This window comes from Canis lupus, chromosome 10 (assembly GCF_003254725.2).
Source record: "Canis lupus dingo isolate Sandy chromosome 10, ASM325472v2, whole genome shotgun sequence".
Lineage (NCBI taxonomy): Eukaryota > Metazoa > Chordata > Mammalia > Carnivora > Canidae > Canis > Canis lupus.
Genome location: NC_064252.1, coordinates 44,946,680 through 44,965,856, shown reverse-complemented (window position 1 = coordinate 44,965,856; position 19,177 = coordinate 44,946,680). Strand labels below are relative to the sequence as shown.

Sequence of the window (19,177 nt, the reverse complement as noted above, 5' to 3'; positions counted from 1 at the left end):
TCCCACGTCGGGCTCCCTGCATGGAGCCTGCTTCTCCCTCTGCCTGTGTATCTGCCTCTCTCTCTCTCTCCGTGTCTCTCATGAATAAGTAAATAAAATCTTTAAAAAAGAGAGAGAAAGTGAAGTACAGGCACCTCACCTTTCTTCTTAAAAGATGCTGTTTGATTTTCAAAATAATCTAAACATAGATTTAGAAGACTAATCTTAATTCCCTTTTTATTCCAAAATTGAATCAATTTTTTGGTTTTTCATTACTTTTCTTCTCTATCTTCAGATTCTTTCCACCTCCCCCACTACATAATGGAATTTCAAGATTAAAAGAAAATCATAAGTCCTTAATATTAAGGTTTTGACATAGAACATATGAACATCTACATGAACTTGGCTGAGGAGAAGCCAGATACAGTTATGAGGACAAGATGATGGTGTGCTTGGGTTTGGTTTGAATCTGAAGGGCAGGTCTAAATGTATTGGCAGCAGATGACTAAAGAAATTTAGGGACCTCCCTGTGCTGGATACCTGTTACCTGGGAAAGCAGGAAATCCACAGGAGCTTGAGTTTCCAGAGCAGAGTATCTCAAGTGTCAGTGTGTATCCCTGATCCCTAAAGATCTTGCTACAGTGCAGATCTAGGATTTTGAAATGGATCTGCATTTCAAACAGGCTCTCAGGATGCCACTGCTGCTGACCTCTGAGCCACCTGCAAGTAGCAAACCCTGAAAGACAATCTCCTCACACAAAATGCAAAGCAGACAATGGGTGGTCTGTATTTCATATACTGGTACAATTTACCTTTTATCACTAGAGAGAAAGTTTATTTCTTCTCTTCTTCTGATTATCAGGTAATTTGTAATCCCTTTCTTTTCTAGGCGTGCAGTCCTTAATTAGTGTTGGATTCTGATCCTAGAAACAAGATTGTAAAAAAAAAAAAAAAAAAGAAACAAGATTGTAGGTTTAGTTACAAACATCATCCAACCTCCTTAACCTCCCTGAGGATAATCAAGGGAACATGTTTAGGTTTGTGTTTGGAGGGCCAGGATCCATAGCTATGTAGCATTTGTTCATCTTGATAGATCTGAGGTGATGAGTAGATCTTTTCATCTCTTTGTGGGATTGAGATGTGTTGCTGTAGTTGAACCAATTTCTTAGATCTTGCATGATGGCAATCTCCAGGGTTGGAACAGGCAGTCCCTGGCAGGGGCCCATTTGCTTTATATAGTAGTGCTGACATCGTGTTGCACAAAATCAGTCTTTGTGTCAGACTTCTCAGTTGAGAGCTGAGTCACAGGAAGGCAGGGCACTGATAACCATAGCCTTCTGAAGCTGCCTCTACCCAGCTATGCTTACCACTTGAGCACCCAGAACCAGTCTTCTGACCAGTGAGCTGCCCTCCCTCCAGGGTTTCACCTACCTGCTATAATGGAAATGAAGTGTGCTCACGGTCAACTCAGAATTTCCTAGGCCACTCCCAGCATGTACCTGCTTACTCTCAGCAGCTTCCTGAAAATATCACTGTTCTCCTTGCTATTCCTGAATACAGGGTACATGTCAGTGGTCCTTGTTTTCTCCTATTCTGTTTCTCAGGTCCCTCGTTTAAAGCAAGCAGTTTGAAAGCAGATAAAAAGTTAGAATTTGTTCCCACAAACTTGCACATACAGAGGATGAGAGTTCAAGACGATGGGGGGTCAGGTAACTATTTTTCTGTTCCCTTGCTAAATCACACTGCACTTCCTTCCTCCCTGTGTGCCCGGTTCCCAGGCTGCCCCACATATGCCCAGCCTTCCCTGTGTGTTCTGCCTGGCAACTCAGATAAGAGACATGTCATAGGACCTTTGTAAGGTCTGTGTCCCCTAGTCTCTGCCCTCCCTCTGTTCCTTCCCCTGGTCTATCCTCCCTCCAGCTTCCCTTTGTGTTTCTGGGACAGAAAGTCGCCTGGCAGTTATCCTTCCCAAGGAGGGATGCGAACTAGGCACTGCCGGAAATTGCTTCTGGCTGTTGAGACACCCCCTCTCTGCTGAAATGATGGTGCTGGGCCCCAGGACCCTCAGACAATCCAGGCTGTGGGACTGAGGGAACAGGCTGCCTGGAAACGGGCGGAGGGGCAGGGTCCCAGAGTTTCATGCATCTCCCTGTAGCTGGCTCATCCACAGGCCTGAGCCCAGAGTAACGGAGAAGAGCTTTCTGTCATTCAGATCAGAACTACGACATTGTCACCATTGGAGCGCCAGCAGCACACTGCCAAGGTTTTAAGTCAGGAGGTCTCCGCAAAAAGCTGCACAAATTTGAAGAGACCAAGAAACAGTAAGTACTGAGAGGGTGTTCATGATTCTTGTACAGCTGTCTGGTGCTTCCCAGGTTAATAAATAAATAAATAATGTGACCGCAAAAACATCCAGCCATCCGATGTGCTTTTGTGTGGCAGGAGGAGCTGCCTCATGGCCCCTGTGCTTCTCTGTGTGTGACCAGCTGGGTGGTGATGAGGGCACCTGAGTAGTGGTCCTGCAAACGAACAGCAAATCAAAGTCCCCCTTGAAGGTGACTACCCTGTGTGGACTCTCTGCTGGTTCAGTTGTCCCTCAGAGCCCTTGGTCTGTCACACCAGATGTGTGGTGTGTGTTGAACACCACAGAATGAAGCCTGCAAGAGATTGTCTCCTTTCCTAAAAGGACTGCAGTGGTAAACACTCTTTGTCTTAAGAAGGTTAGAGTAAGGTCGGGGGGTGGAAGGGGAATAGCACACAGCCGCAGTCCAAACAAAAAATTGTGGAGCATGCAGTGAGGTGTGGCTCAGGCATGGTGATTTGAGGACAGGAGTTGAGGGAGAGAGGGTTGGCCTTGCTGGTAGCCTGCTCAGTGCAGGTCCATGTGCTGGTGACCAAGGATGCAGGGTGACAGATATAGGTCAGGCCCTGAGGGGCTTCAGCCTTGCCTAGGAGAACATAAGTGAACAACACCATTTGGAGCAAGCAGTGCCACGCTTGGAGCAGGGGTGACAGGGAGAGAGCCATAAATCCCAGCTGTTGTGTTGGATATGTGGGAGGCATTGGGGATGTTCCAGAATGTCACCCGTCAAGATTTAAATAGATGAGGGAGGCAAGTGTAAGAAGTAGAGGCGATGAGTATAGATAGTCCTGTAAGATCCATGACCATGGAGTAGAGGAAGTAGCACGCAGTGTCTGCTTGGGGAAAAGGATTATTACTTGATCATGTGGTCAGACTGATGGGGATGACAAAAGTGACAAGGTAAGAGAACGTTGATAGAGCAAGGTTCTGGAGCAAAGGCCAGACTAGGCAGGTAGTCCTAGAAGGGACAAGAGAAGGTAGGTGCAGAGAGATCTTTGAGGAGTAAAGAAACAAGCTGAAGATACCATGGATCAGCCTCCGCAGAAGGTGGAGTTGAAAGACTGGGACTTACCAATGGAGACTGGAACAGTTGGAGGAAAGGTGAAGCCCATAGGCCCAGGGAGTATCAGGAGAATCGACAAGGCAGCCAGGTGGAGAGGAGAGCATTAGCACCTGCTGGGGAATCAGAGGCTATGTGTTGCCGTGGCCAGGAGCCAGGACATGGCTTGAAGAAACTGATCACATACTGGATCAAGGAAGGGTGAAAGGTCAGGCACAGTGGCCAATCATGGGCCCAAGGGGATCTCGGATGCAGCTAGGAGCTTTCGCCCATGGTGTGCAGCTGGAGGGGTGAGCCAGCAGGTGGAAGAGAGCACACTATTAGAAATTGTCACTCAGATGTGTGCACAGGATGCCCAGAGCCAAGGGAGCCCTCCAGGCAAGAGAAGGAAATAACAAAAAGGGCCAGTGATTAGGAAGGGGAATTCCAGCCTTCAGGGTGGGGCAACGTTCCTGGGAGGCCCCCAGATAGCTCACTTGACCTTGATTGATCCCACCAAGGGGTCTTCCCCTGCCTAGACAAGCCAGGTAATCAGACTGGCCTGTTCCCTGGGAATTACAGTGAAGAGGAGGCTTCCTGTGCCCACCATAGCTCTGCACAGCCAGTCAAGAGATCGTGTGTCTGTCACTCCATTGCATGTGACTGTGTGGGGGATTTGAGGATGCCATGGGGGCCCCAGTAGGGAGAGCCCATCAGAAAGAGGGTGCCACTGTCCATCCCTGCCCCAGAAAGGTCCAGATGTTGATACCTGATTACTCTGTTAACTTCAGAACTTATTTCCAAAATGTCTCTGGAGTATTTTTCAAATCAATAATATAAATTTTCATTTAATTTCCTCCTAATGTTATAAAACCACCTGAAGAAATGATTTTCATTATTTGAACTATACTTTAAATGCAGACATAACTTGCCCACAGGTGGAATGTCTCCCTGGGCTTGCGCAGACACTGGTATTGCTCTGATGAGTAAGCAAATGGGGCTCAGAAGTTTTATTGGCCCTGTCATGGGTGCCTCAACACGTAAATTTCAAGGAACTTTGTCAAAAGATAACTTGGCTTTTTAATTTTTTATTTTGCATTTGGTGTTTGCTAACTGCTAATATTTCGTTTTGGTTCTTTTCTTTAGCAGTTTTGAGGAGTGTTGGTGAGTTTTCTGTCTGTGGAGAGTGTTTGTTTGGGTCTTGCTCTCCTGTAGAGAAAGCCTGTGTTGTCCCCTCTTCTGTCAGGTGCCTCAGCCCTCTGTGCCACCGGGGGCCCCTGGTTATAGCCTCGTAGACAGAATTCTCCCTTCCAACTGCAATGTTCTTTGATAATGAATAGCCCATCTTCAGCCTACCAGTTTACCTTCAAAATCTGGCAGCAGTTCGTTGCTGTGCGCGCTCTGAGAGAGGACTCTGTTTCTCCCAGGCCGGGCAAGTCCCCTGTTGGATGTCAACCCATTGGTATGGTTGGGAATCCCTTTCTGGCTTCTTTTATGACAGTCTTAGGGCTTTGATTTTCACTTTACCATCACCTCTTAGGGGAATGAAGCCAGCATCCATTTTAATGATAATTTAGGTGGATATTCCAAACAGTGTGACTTGGGCCAGTTATTCCCCGCTCCGAGGGCAAACCAAGAATTAAAATAACCAAGTGACTTTTCCTACCAAAGATGGCAGCCAAAACCCACTGTGTCTACTGCCTGGGGTCTCCACTACTGCCCCAGGCTCTCCCCCATCATGCTTAGCGTGCTTACTCAGGCACAGCTAGTACTCTACAGTGGCGCTTCGCTTGGTGACAGGCCAGGAGCACTTGCAGCCCATGAGAACTGCTGCCATCTCAGAACTGGTGAGGCTTGGCGTCCATGGCTGGGCCCTGCCTAAGATGGCAGAGATCTGCAAGGCATAGCTGGATGTGCTGAGGAGGGAACCTTCTACCCAGACTGAGACCTCCTGGGCTTTTCCCATGTTTAGGATGACATAGTTGAGCACATGTGCTTGTATATATACCATCATCCCTAACAACAGCTCTTTGAAATTTACTCTTCCACAACTGGGCCATATGCTTCCTATGCGTAAGTCCCAGATTATTTTTATTAGAACTGACCTTAAGAACACAAGGTGAGTAGGGGGTGGTGCTTTCCTTCTGGGTTGGGGGACAGTATGTACTGCTTGAAGTGTACACAACCATCTACCATACACACATGTATATCTGCATGAAGCACACATTACACATGTGCTCGAAGTATTGGGGCCAGGGAAGAACAGATTTTTAAAAATCCTATTTGAGATTGTATTTTTATGACTCAATTGTCAAGTGGCAGCTATTCATTTGCAAGAGTGATTGCAGATTGGAAAGTAGTTGTGTGCACATTGTGCTGTGAAATTACTTCTCAGATCACGCAGGCTTGGTTGCGATCTGCTGCATGGGCTTCTGGCAAATCCATTGTGTTTTATCGTGGTGTGTGGGCTTGGGGTGTTGTTTCTTTCTGGGGTGCTTTGGTTTTTGGGTTTTGCATGTTTACACCATAGTCTGTCAAGGGAGGTTTCTTGGGGACCTGTCTTCAGGGTCGAGAGCCCAGCAGGGGAGGGTCTCAAGTCCTTATATCCAAGGGAAGCCATGGAGGTTGTGCTCCTCCACCTTCTCCCTCCTACCCAAAACCCAAAGGGAAGCTAGCTCTTTGAGGGGACCAGTGAGGGCTGAGAAGGATGAGGACCAGTGAAGGATGAGAATCCCATTCTAGCTAGAGCTCACAACTTCAGATTCCAGGAGACATCCTCACTGGTGCCTCATACTACTCTCTGCTTTTGTTGGCTTCCTCATATAGTCTGAAAAATAAATTTATCCAATTACATTGATTTAGGATCCTAGCTGAGAGACTTGGGTTTATCATGTCCATCTAGAATGGCCAGACATGTTCTCCAGGCCCCACACAGCTGGGACATGGAGCCATTTCTCCCAAGGCTGGCACTTGTGCCTTGCAGGGACTGGGCTATAGCTTTGACATTAATCCTAAGATCCCATACTGTTTGGTGATGAAGGAAGGAGGAAGAACCAGGTTTTCAAAGCTGTTGAAGTGTCCAGGCCTGGCCTCTGGCTTAGCATGTTCTTTACCTCCTTGTCATCTGCTGAAATACTATTTTTCAAAGTAGAGAAGCGCTGGAGGAGGAAGTCTGGTTTTCAGGGTCAGAGGTGTGAGGGAGAATTATGGGTGTGTGCACAGAAAATTTGAAGATTGGCCAAATGGAGAAAGAGATTTCTTGTGGAAAGTCTGGTACCCACAGCAGTTTCCCTTCACTGTGGTAAACTGACCCCTTCTGAGATCAGCAGACTCTATGCCTTCACCTCAGTACTGCTGATAAGGTGACAGGTGAGGTTCTTAGGTAAAAGGTTATGAGCATTTGGGTAATTATTGGATTCAATATCTGCATACACATTTGCATAAGAATACAGACAAAAAGAGAGACAAAAACTTCATTGTGTTTTAATATTTCAACCCTTCTACCATATAGAAGACAGAGAGAATCATAGAAAGAATCTCTTGAGATTTGCTTTTACCCATCAACAGCTGAACTAACCTAGAAGAACATCTCTGAGTATCAGAATGCTTTACTTGGTGTTGGTTGTGGGCTGGGGTTGGGAGGCTGCTACCATCCTCATAGATTTGAGAAAACTCCTTAGAATCTGTTCTTATCCTTTTTAGTACACCATCCAGCTGCCAGTCCATAATCTACATACCACAGGACATCATCAGAGCAAAGGAGATCATTGCCCAGATCAATACCCTGAAAACCCAAGTGAGTTACTATGCAGAGCGGCTCTCGAGGGCGGCCAAGGACAGGTCTGCCACTGGCCTCGAAAGAACCCTCGCCATTCTGGCAGACAAGGTAGGAGGCACTACCCTGCTACATGTGGGATGGGGGCTCCCTTGGGTTTCTGGAAACCCTTGGACACCCCATGTGTGTGCTTCGAGCTATCCTACAAGAGGTGACATTGGCATGACCTTGAAGATCTAGCTTAAATTTTAGTTCCCCCAAAGGCCCAGGGAGGTTTGATGATTTGCCTGTGGTCACAGAGCTGAATGGGGGCAGGCCCAGGACAGCACCCAGGGCATGTGATTTCAGCCGCTGCTTCATTCAGATGTGTCTCCCCTCAAGCCCACAGGGTCTATTGTGGAGGCTGGGATAGTTCCACAGCTTTCTTAGCAACTGCTTACTCAGCATTTTTTGCCAATTTTTATTGATTGGAATTTGAAAAAAAAAAAACTGAGTTATTATACAGACATACCGTAAGGGAAATGTAACTTCATTGGCTTACATAAAATTAATAAACCATTTTCTAGTTAGCTATAATTTGATCCTGATTAAAAATATATATAGGGCCACCTGGGTGGCTCAGTTGATTAAGCATCTAACTTGATTTTGGCTCAGGTCATGATCTCAAGGTTCTGGGATCAAACCCAATGTCCGACTCTGCACTCAGCAGGGAGTCTGCTTGCAGTTTCTCTCCCTCTCCCTCTGCTCTTTGCCCCACGTGCATGTGTGCACGCACATACACTCTCTCTTTCTCAAATAAACAAATATTAAAAAAATATATATAAATATTAGTCCATACTGGGGAGGGAATTAGATATACCAGATCATTTTGATGGATGATGCTTTTTCAAATCACTCAGTCTCTCAACACACACACACACACACACACACACGCCCGCACACACACATATGCATGCATATGCATACACACATGTATGGAAATTCTGATCACACTTCCCCACTCACACCCACTTTGCTAGGGTGAGGTGTCGTTCCTGATCATAATGTGTTATATCCTTCACATGTGTTCACTCAGCAAAAAAACTGAGAGCTAGGAATTAGATCTACTTGGAAAGGAAAGATAATGTTATGAGAAGGAAAATTATAAGCCACAAAACTCCTGCTGCATACAGAATTTCCCAGAACTCTAGTGCTGTGCTGAGAGTCCCACTACCCCAGAGTCCAGGGCTTCAAGTATGAGATCAAAAAGATAAGACATAAGTGATCAAATCAAATTTCTGCCTGTCCCCTGGAACTAGAGAAAACAGTCCAGGAAGTCAGTGAAGGCAAGGATACTGGACTCTCTTCAGGCCCTTCCTTGAGTCATGTCAGGCTCAGAGGCAGGCAGGATCGAGGAATGTCAGAGATTTCTCGACCTCCCTCATTCTCCCTGTGTTCTCTAGTCCTTTTGTGGGAGCCTCAGCCGTGCCAAGGACTCTTGCACTATGGAGAAGGGTGTGCAGCTGGGTCTTGGGACAGTTCCTGAGCTCTTAGAGATAACTGGCCTTGCAGCCCCTCTGCTGAGGGCTCAGCGGCTTTGGCTTTGTGTACTGCAGACCCGGCAGCTGGTCACCGTGTGCGACTGCAAGCTGCTGGCCAACTCCATCCATGGGCTGAACGCGGCGCGGCCTGACTACATTGCTTCCAAGGCCTCCCCCACATCGAGTGAGGAGGAGCAGGTGATGCTTAGGAATGACCAGGACACCCTCATGGCTAGGTGGACGGGGAGGAACAGCCGGTCTTCTCTGCAGGTGGACTGGCATGAGGAGGAGTGGGTGAGTCTGCTGCCCATGGCCCTCATTCTGCTGTGCTTGCATTGAAAAATTCTAAGCCTCTTGCCAGCCCCTCCCCCTAGAGATACCCTAACAGGCCGGCTGGTTGGTAGACAAGCTCTAAGCCTCCTTCCCGGATGGCTCTGGGGCCACCTGATTTAGGGAGGGAAGTGGCATTTTCACACTTTGTGTCCATCAGAGGGGCAGGGCTGCTGCAGGCCAGGCTGTGTCAGACCTGGTTGTAGAGGGGGTGATGTTCTCCGTGGAGCCTTTACCCTGCTGGAGGCCTGTCTGCTAAAGACCAGTGAGGCCCCCTGCTTCCTCAAAGCTCTGAACCCAGTTAGCCCTTCTGGGGCCATGTGTATTTGGGGGGTGGGGGAGGAATTTGGAGATGCTACCTGACATTGTATGCCTTGCATTCTGCTTCCTCACGAGGTGGCCCTGAGAGCTGCATCTGTCTCTCCTGAGGGAGTGACACCTCACACAACTCGTTTTTGTCATTTTGGGGGACTACCACTTGGAGGCGTTTTTCTGTGAAGCACTGAATTTTTAGCAGCAGAGTGCTCCTCCAGGCCTGCCCTGGTGTCCTGTATTCTGTGTGGGTTTCTGCAAACCACTTCCAGCCCTGCTTCCCACCTCCCCACTCCTCACTCCCCATCTGCTTCCATTATCTTCCCTTAGCCCCCTCTGTGTTGAGTGGTTGTAGGAGGTCCACAGAAGAGGGGGAGGGGGCAGCTGGCTCACTGGGCCCTGTGGCCCTGCTGCCAGCTCTGGAAGGCACTGGGAAGTCTTGTCCAGTCTCCATGACAGTTACTAGCAAACACATCTCCAACTTTAAAAACAATGACCACAGTAGATTGATTTGTGTTTTGAAAAGCAAATACAACTGTGATGGGGAATTCTGAACTTTGATATTTCTAAATATGTGGCATTTTAATGATCACAGTGGCCCAGGGTAGGGAAAACAGTGGTGGGGGCAGGAGGGAAGGGGTTGTGTTCTGTTCTGTTTTTCCCCTCACTGGGAGAGCTGACCCAAATGGGCCTTTTTGGTTTGGAAGGAAAAAGTGTGGCTGAATGTAGACAAGAGCCTGGAGTGCATCATTCAGCGGGTGGACAAGCTGCTGCAGAAGGAGCGCCTACACGGCGAAGGCTGTGAGGATGTCTTCCCGTGCACAGGCAGCTGTACCAGCAAGAAAGGTAACCGGGACAGCCACGCCTACTGGATCAAACCGGAAGACCCCTTCTGCGATGTCCCTTCCTCACCATGCCCCTCCACCATCTGCTCTGCTGCATGCCATCCTCACCTGACCACACGTGCGTATGCATCCACGCTTCCCATTCATCTGCCTCCACCTCACGCTGCGTCTGTGTGTCTGTCCGTGTCTGACTCCATGACCTCTTCCCGCCACACAGACTGCAGGGAGGGCTGTCAGGCAGAGCCACATGGCGCGGAGCTCGGAGCAGTGGGCGGTGAGGGCAGAAGCGCCTGTGGTCCGTGCCCATGGAGCCCGTGTGTGAATCAGCATGTCTGGCAAAGGCAGAATCTGGAGGCTGTCTTGGTTCTCACATCAGTGAGGATGGGGCTCCTGGGCTCTTCTGGTTGGTAAACCAGCCTGAGCACCTGAAGGAGGCCGAAGCGCAGATGCTTTTCTCAGGAGATTGTTTATTGCCTCAGGGATCGGTAGAATCAAGGAAAAGCTGACTCACGTAGGGACACAGCTGGGGGAGAGTGCTAGCAGGCTCAGCACACTTGCCTTAAGGCCGCTTGGCATCAGCTGGTGTGCTGTTCTCCAGCAGGAGATGTTGCCGTGGGACTTGTTGGTGACTCAGTCAGGTGGTAGGACCCCCTCATGGGGCTAAGTTAGGTTCCTCTGTTCAGCAGCACCTCCAAGCAGGGTTCTCAGTAGATGCCGACATTGGCCTGAAGCAACAGGCTTCAGAAACAGTCTTCTGCCTGCGGAGGCACAGAGCACAACCAGATTACCCTGTCCTGCATATATCCCTAAAGTCGGGCACGCGTGCTTTCTCAACCAGCACATCCTTGGTCCCTGCCACTCAGGGCCGCCTTCCACCTTCTGTAAGAGCTGCGGGCGGTCATGGGCCAGGCAGCTGAGGGCTGGCTGTAGACCTAGCTTCTGCTCTCCTTTGGGTGTGGTAAGCTGTAGTTCATAAGGACCAGGTATGCCAAAGTTAGCCCTTCAGACAGCAAGTACCTTTCATTTCTGAATTGGACAATTTTTATTCAAAGCAGAATCGTGCTCCTTTATCAGAGCCTCTTGATAAATCCTTCATTTGTAACCTGCCCTTCACCCTTTCAATCTTCCTGCAGTCTGTTCCCAGGGCACAATTTCACTTGAGCCTCTGATTCAGCAGTGTTCATGTCCTCCACCCTTCCATCTGTGAAGGACTATAGTTTCAGTTCCCCAAACCTGTGATTGGTTTCGTGGAGCTGTTTTGTCCTGTTTGTCTTCTCATTTTTTTATGTAAATTGTGTTTTTTTTTTTAAAAAAAAATCTGAAAGCTCATTGCTCATTTCTCTTCAGTATTGTCTTGCTTGTAATTTTATTTTTTTTTCTGCAGAATTAAAAGAGTGATTTATTGGAGTTTTTTAATGCCAAGAGAATTTATTAATCAGATATTCTGTAATATCCATAGCTTAAATGTCACTTTCCTTCTAGGCACATCCCATATTGGTCAAATGTAGACAAATTTAAATGCAGTTTTCAAGTTATTTAAATGAGCATTTATTTATGGTATTTAGGGTATGACTTGCGTTTGCCATGCAAATCAGCTCAGTTGTGATTATGGGAATATGAAGCATACATTTGAGAGAGTCTAACTTGGCTGATCAGTACTCAAAGAAATGTGTGAAACCGTATGCCACTAAATTAACTGCGATGATCCTTAATTTAAAAATCTTGAGCATAGCTAGGTAGCTGTTGAGAGCTGGACATGACCAGGAGGATCAGAAAGAACAAGACTGCGAGCTGTTTGTTTTACCCAGTGTGCCCTACCCTGAGAGGCCAGAGCTCAACTCCGTCGTGATTTTTTTATACCATTCCAATTTCCTGGGCCAGTTGTTTTGACCTAGTGAGCAGGTTGTGTTCACACCAGCTTATTATATATGAAGAACTCTGTGCCTCTTTGAAAAGCATCATGACTTTTCATTCTAGCTATGTATATTGTCCTAGGTTTTGGTTTTCATCTTTTGCTAAGGAGTCACCGTCCCTTCTAGCTTGCTCTCCCACAGAACTCATCAGAGTCTTGCCTGGCAGGCATGCATCACTGTAGGAATCACTGACAGGTCCCTGCCAGCTGGAACCACAGAGACTCCATGAGCCTGTCCTTCCTTCTCCTGCTTTCCGCACAAGTGCCCCATAACCCTCTGCATCACCACCCGCAGCCACCCCATCTGGTGGCTTCCGTGACCTGCCATGCATGCACTCCCATCCTCTCTCCTCATTGCTGAAGAGCCATTCAAACCCCAGACCAGGTTGCTTTAACCTGCAGCCTGTGGGTTGTACCCTAGGTTCATATGCCCCTGTGATTATGTGCTAAGACAAGGAAGTATATAGTGGTCATCAAATCTCAGGGGACTCCATGGCCTAAGACAAGATGCAAGCCACTGGTCCAGAACTATCAAAGGAGACAGACACCTCCCCCAACACACACATACTCCCTGCTTTGATCGAAAGACTGAATTTACCCAGCTGAGTTTAACTCTTAATGCCTTTTCCGGAATGGTCACAACCCAGCTATTTGGAATCACCAAAGAAGATCATGAAAGCAGGTTCCTCGACCTTCCTCTTCACTCAGACTCAGAATTTTGGAGGAAGGGTAATGGGGAGGCACAGAAATCTGTTTTTTTTTTTTTTTTTTTTTTTGACCTGGGGTAACTGATTAGCTGAACAGAGGTCTAAGGATCACTGCTCTGCATCACTGCACACCACTGTGGGTTTCTCTCTTTGTTAGGTAGATGGTCTCAGGATATTTGGGTTCTTATGAAGAGGCTGAAGTCTTCAGCTCTCAAGGGCCTTTACTTTTGCTGTGTTCTATCCCCTTTGCCAGTTGAAGAAGTCACTGCTAAAGGTGATTAGAGAGGAAGGATCCCTTGCCACCCCCATCTCTGGACAATCCAGGTTGTAAGCATCTCTACACAGCTGGTTCCAGCTATTTTGGGGGCTCTGAAACCACCGATTTCAGTACCCTGAAGACATAAAATGACCCCTTTTCAGACTTGTTTTCTTCCAGGTGGCATGCCCAGTTAACCAAGGAATTTTAGAGTTTTTAAGGGAAATACAAAGTTGAAATGAGTACTTCACTTGCTGAAATGAGACATTGTAGGTGATATTGGACTAAAATTGGCATTCTTTGAGTGACCTGGAGGGACATTGTAATTCTAAACTTCCCCCAAATCATAAAAGCTTTAAATTTGATTTAAATTTGAAAGATTGGCATAGATGTTGGTTGGTATATTGGTTTCATCACTGGATCCTAACCTTTGGGTCTCAGCATTCAGTCTGCAGCCCGGGTTCCACTCATGAGTCAGAGCAGTGAGCTCTGAATTGGGGATGATTGATTTGCTGGTCAGTCTCTCTCATTACAAGTGTGCTTCCAGATGTTGTGAGTCAACAACATGGGCTCCACCATATACAATGTGATCGATGCAGGCACTTTATCACATTGTAATCTGTTACTTTGCTTACTGGAAGAGCATTCTGTTGAAGTCTTAGCAACATGAACGAATGAATCAGTGAGTGGGTCAGTGTTTACCACGAGGAGGGCTTGGCTGCCTCAGAGCAGCTGAGTACCTGCATGGGACCTCTCAGGGAAGAGGCAGGCAGACCTCTGACCTCTTCTCTGTTCAGTTGAGCCACCTTACGGGCGGCTGCTGATGCAGTTGCTGTAAGCGTTGAGTTGTTCATGTTTGAACTTTGTGCTGCTCCTTAATCATCCGTGTCACCCTCCATTTCTGTGCAGATTGCAGCCCCCCTCCTGACGGGTCCAGCCCAGGTACGTGGTTTCCGTTCAAGGCTTCTGCAGATATCTTTTTAATCCTCAGGTAGTGTCTGTAGCTAAATTCTCCAAGATTGCCTATGCTTCCAGAGTTAGGAAAAGATTTTAGGAGTTTCTTTATTTAAGGCAGGTAGCTACTTTTCTTAGGTTTGGTGAGGAACCAGTTGGGTTGGGGACTGTGGCCCAAAGCAGCCTACTACTTTTTTTACTTTCCCATCACAAAACCTTTTCAGCTGATTCATGTCTGTGGGCGCGCTGGACTTCCTGACTCAGAGCAGTACATGTTTGTAAACAATACTTCCTGTGATTTCACCTGAACTTGTGAGCACTACTTGGAGGTGGTGTAGCCACCCGAATATTGCAGCACTCATAATCACACAACATCCTCTCTTCTGAGTCTGGATGCAGCTTAGAGTTCTTACTAGGTATTGCTAACAGGCTCAGTTGCAAATAGTGCTAAAAATGGAATCTTTTTGCTGCCTTTGCATGTAGAAGTCAATGTTTACAGCTCTAGTTCAGGGGTCGGCAGACTACAACTCTGAACCAAATCCTGTTCACCACCTGTTCTTGTAAATAACATTTAATTGGAAATCACATCTACTCATTTACATATTGTCTATGACTGCTTCCGTGGGGGCAATACCAGAGTCAAGTAGGTGTGACGGATTCCATCATCCTCTAAGCCTAAAATATTTACTGTCTAACCTTTTACAGAAAAAGGGTGCCGACCCCTGCTCTAGTTCATGTTGAATTTCCTGGTTATGACTCATGGGTTCCCCAGAGTGAGCATGAGACCCCCAAATAATATGCTTTTGCTTATACCCCCAAACCAGCTACCCAATCAGTCTGATGATTGCCTATTTCTGACTGGATATACATGGGAGGTAGCAGGACACCTGTTTTATATCTAGAGCACAGCAAACTGGTGATTTGGGGATTAACCAAACTCTCCCTGTCAGTTTTAGTAAACCCTCTCAGCTCATATAGCACCATGAATTTTATATCAGCTGTGTCATTTCTAGAAGCACTGGTGCCTTGTCCACAGTTAATGTCAATGGACTAAAATGGCCCCCTGCCAAGAGTTCCTTTGGCTTTTCCTGGAGAGCTATATTTTAATCTCAGTTAAAACCCACATGCATTTTTTTCTCTCACTCTTTCTTATTCTTCCTCTTACCCTCTCTCTCTCCTTCTCCTGTTAATGAGGAGGAAAATGCAAAACAGAGTATGGATTTGAAAAAGCTCTTCAAAGTTACCCAAAGTAGCATGGTCAATGGATTGGCCACCAGTCAGTGAGCATTAACAGATTAATAACTAGATGAGGAGCTTGCCCCCTAAAGTGAATCAGCTACATCACTAAGGACATTGAGCTGATTAGTTGAGCTGATTTTTTTTTTAATAGCAAGATTTTGTTGACAAAGGGAGAAGAATATGACCCCGTTACCATATCTAACTTCCTGATATCTTTACTTAGCTGGGTCCTGGCAGAAATCTCATTTTTGTCCCTGAAATTCATTTTGTCTAGAAGTTTCTAATTATAGTTTTTCTTCGTATTCTCCCTGAATATATTTCCAGCCCCCAATCCCTTTTCTCTCCTTGGCAGAAACAGCCTGACACAATAGAAATTACATAGAGTTTTAGAGTTAGACACATACAAATGCTAGTTTTTTTTTTAATGTGTCTGGGAAGACACTTAACCTCCCTGAGCCTGTTTCCTTACCTGTATTAATGATTCTTCCTCTGTGGATTAAATGAGAAAACAGTTGAAAGATAAAGCACTAACAGTTTTTACATACATGATGGTTGGCACTCTTATTGTACTCTGGAACCATCCAGACGTGTCTGAGGCCTTTTCCAGATAGATGGCAGACACATCTCCTACCAAGACCCAGATCTCTTCTCCAGGACAAGCTCCCGGTGTTTTTTAACCATTCTTCCTTTATTTCTATTTGTTATTCAGGATTGTTTTTTTTTTCCCCTAATGGAACAAAACTAAATCATACTTAAATGGATTTTTTTTTAAGATTTTTATTTATTTAAGAAAGAGAGCAAGAGAGCACAAGCAGGGGGGAGGGGGAGAGGGAGAGGGAGAAGCAGGCTTCCCACTGAGCAGGGAGCTGGATCCTAGGACCCTGAGATCTTGAGCTGAAGGCAGACACTTAACCAAGTAGGCCATCCAGGAGCCTCTTAAATGGAATTTTTTTTTTTTTTTTTTTTTTTTTTTTGAGAGAGAGAAGTAGGTAAAGTCAACAGGTATTGCATGGAGATTGGCTTAGTTAGCTAAGACTGCTTGTACTTTCTGATAATTTTCAGATTAAAATGATAATTTGCATATTAATTGCATATGTACATGCATGTTAAGTGGGAAAGCAAAGTAAAATTGGCAATACTTGTTCTACAAGCATTTATTTCTTAGCTAATGACTAACTTAGTCAATGCATCCCCAATTATTTGGCTATTAAAACTAAGCTGCCATCGATCTTTTTAAATAGTTGCCGCTGAATAAAATTTACATGTGTGCAACAGAGTTCTTTAAAAAACAAAAACATGGCCTCTGAGATTTTTTAGAGGAAGGGACTTAGATGTTAACTAGCAGAGCTCTTCTGTTTTATCAGAAAGAACCCATGTAGCCGAGGATTCAAAAGACTTGTCCGTGGCCACCACTACTTAGCAGCAGCCCAGACCCAAGACTCACATTGTCCACTTTTCGGTCCAGTGTTCTCTGTCACTATGAGTTCTTTGCTAAGACCTTTTCTGCTGTAGACTTTCTAAATCTAAGCCTACTGTTTTTTTTGTTTTTTTTTTTTTTTTTTTTTTGCAATACAGACACAAATCCTTGTCTATATGCAGTGTGCCTATATACAGTTAGCTCATTTCTAAATTTTGAATGGCTATGTATACTTGAAAATCTACATTAACCAAACATTGAGTATAGGGAAGTCCTTTTGCAAGTTTCAGGCAATTCTCTAAATTTGTTTTTCAACAAAGTGCTACTCATATATTTTGAGAGGAGTGGAGCTACTCTCCCTCCTCTCTGGCTTTTTAGATTCTGTTTAAGGCAGAGCTTACCCTCTGGCAGCTGCATTGCTTGTGCAGCCCTGTGGCCTCTCCCCAGTGCGATGATGTTGGTGGGTGTTCTGTGACCCGCACCTCATCCTAAGGGAGCGTGTGCTGTCCTGGCTCCACTCCCCACCTGTGCCACATTTGCTGTGGTTAGGCTCACCCAGTGTTGATGGTTAAATGCCTATTTCTGGGCTTAGTGATCTGTTATAAATAGAACTGATGAGGGCATGTCTTTTCTCTTTTAAATGCCTTCAAAATAGGAAAGCAAAAAAAGAGCCAAGGCCCAAAATACCTTTAACTCTGTTTTTCTACCCTGAGTTCTATTTTTTAAAAATTGTTTTGGTACAGGGTCACAATTTCCTAGTATTTCTAAAAAAAAAAAAAAAACCCAGAAATAGAGGGTACCAGGCAGGACGGTCTTGGGGGTGGGGAAGAAAATGTGGGCAGAAGCAAGGGATATTCTGAGAATGGAAAACCTGGGAAGCCGTCTGGAACACTCTTTCCTCCAGACATGGGAAGTGAGACTGTAACAGCCGCACACAGCTGCACAAGGATGGAGGTGTCCTTTGCTCTAGAAAGATGGGGGCCTCTGCCTTAATCACTGGGTCAGGAGAAGCAAGATAACAGGTCACTTTTCTGAGGGCCCTTCTCTCCCTGGATGGTGGAACAGTGGTGATTTGCAGGTGACTCGCAGAAGCTTCTTTGTCATTTTCCTCAAAAGGAATAATCTTGAGCATTTAAGTGTACAGTCCCCAGTAGGTAAGGGAGACCAGACCTACATCAATGGCCCCCGGTAGGTCTGCTGGTTATTTACTGGAAAAGCTTCAGGCTAGAAGGTTGAAGACTGGGGTGGTTACAGGCAGAACTTGGTGCCACGCAGTTATGAGATGCAGAAGGGGTAGGGAGGGGGAGACAACAGGGCTGTAGGGCCACATAACTTACTAAACATCTAGAACCTGTCTCTTAAAATCTTCCTCCTCAAATGACTCTTTCCTCATGACCAGGCGAATGGAGCGAGGCCCTTTACCCCTTGCTGACCACACTCACGGACTGCGTGGCCATGATGAGTGACAAGGCCAAGAAGGCAATGGTCTTCCTGCTCATGCAGGACAGTGCTCCCACCATAGCCACGTACCTGAGCCTGCAGTACCGCCGCGATGTGGTCTTCTGTCAAACCGTAAGCCATGGGAGTGGTGTACGGGAACCCACAGGCCCTTCTGCCCCTAGAAAACACAGCCTTAAAAAATCTCTCACTTCACACTGAAAAAAACAAGGATGGCAACACTTTCTCCTGTCTTTGGCTCTTAAATTTATTTAATAGAGAGGTCTAGATTTCTACCCTAAGGGAGGAATCCTACTTGATAAGTATTTAGGAGAGGGTCTGAGTCCATGCTTGCTTCTCCCTGAGGAAGTGGTGGGCATAGGCATGGGCACTGCTCCCACCCAAGGCGTGCTGGCTTCCAGACCGCACAGGCCTCTTCTGTCTTTCTTCTTACAAAGAAGTTTAGTGAGGGAGATACCAATGCTGTAGTCTGTTTTCTTGTTTATAAAACAGCAGGTGCCTTAGTTCTGCTGCTCATGCACAACTGTTATAATGGTTTTGGAGAAGGGAAGAGCTCAAATGAATGTCACAAGTTCGGTAGATGGCAGGTATCACATTAGCGAAGTACACAGTGACAGAGGGTCAAGCTGGTTCTCTGAGGTTGTGCCGGCCCATCCCCACAGGAGATATCCCACTGAGGTAGCTTACAGGGTGACTATGTTCTCTCTCATTTCTGTTCTTTGTTGTGATTGTTTCAGTTTCCAGCCAGAGCTGGTATGGATCTGTGAGTAGATAGGCCATTTTCACTGTTGGGATTTAATTCTGGGCTTCTAGGGGGTTCTAGCCCACGAGTAAGCCCAGGCAGTTTGGGTTAGAAGCTGAGCTAAAACCAAACCAGCCTTTGGGAGCAATAGGAGTGGCAAGCCTAGAATGTCATGCGGCCTCCCCGTGGCCTGTAGCCTGCATGGCCTCAGAGCCAAACACCCCACACACACCAGATAGAGGAGGGGAAGAGGTGCTGCTGCAGCCCAACCAGTGGAAGCAGAGAAACTCGGGGCCAGGGGCACGGTATGGGCTGGGAGCCACTTAGGAA

The 19,177-nt window shown here is 46.5% G+C and overlaps 1 protein-coding gene across 22 annotated transcripts in view; it reads left to right on the top strand.

The window, feature by feature from the left end:
* The window catches only part of INPP4A (inositol polyphosphate-4-phosphatase type I A), a 135,087-nt gene that overhangs the window by 94,544 nt on the left and 21,366 nt on the right, over nucleotides 1-19,177 (top strand). For 13 of the 22 annotated variants that reach the window (XM_025464449.3, XM_025464497.3, XM_025464405.3 and 10 more), the window contains exons 12-19: nucleotides 1,584-1,688; nucleotides 2,192-2,300; nucleotides 4,527-4,544; nucleotides 7,083-7,266; nucleotides 8,751-8,969; nucleotides 10,025-10,280; nucleotides 13,947-13,979; nucleotides 18,047-18,219. In XM_025464449.3, coding sequence (XP_025320234.1) covers nucleotides 1,584-1,688; nucleotides 2,192-2,300; nucleotides 4,527-4,544; nucleotides 7,083-7,266; nucleotides 8,751-8,969; nucleotides 10,025-10,280; nucleotides 13,947-13,979; nucleotides 18,047-18,219 — 1,097 coding nt within the window. The remainder of the gene's footprint in view (nucleotides 1-1,583; nucleotides 1,689-2,191; nucleotides 2,301-4,526; nucleotides 4,545-7,082; nucleotides 7,267-8,750; nucleotides 8,970-10,024; nucleotides 10,281-13,946; nucleotides 13,980-18,046; nucleotides 18,220-19,177) is intronic. The other 9 variants (XM_025464487.3, XM_049115842.1, XM_049115841.1 and 6 more) reach the window with 6 other exon arrangements.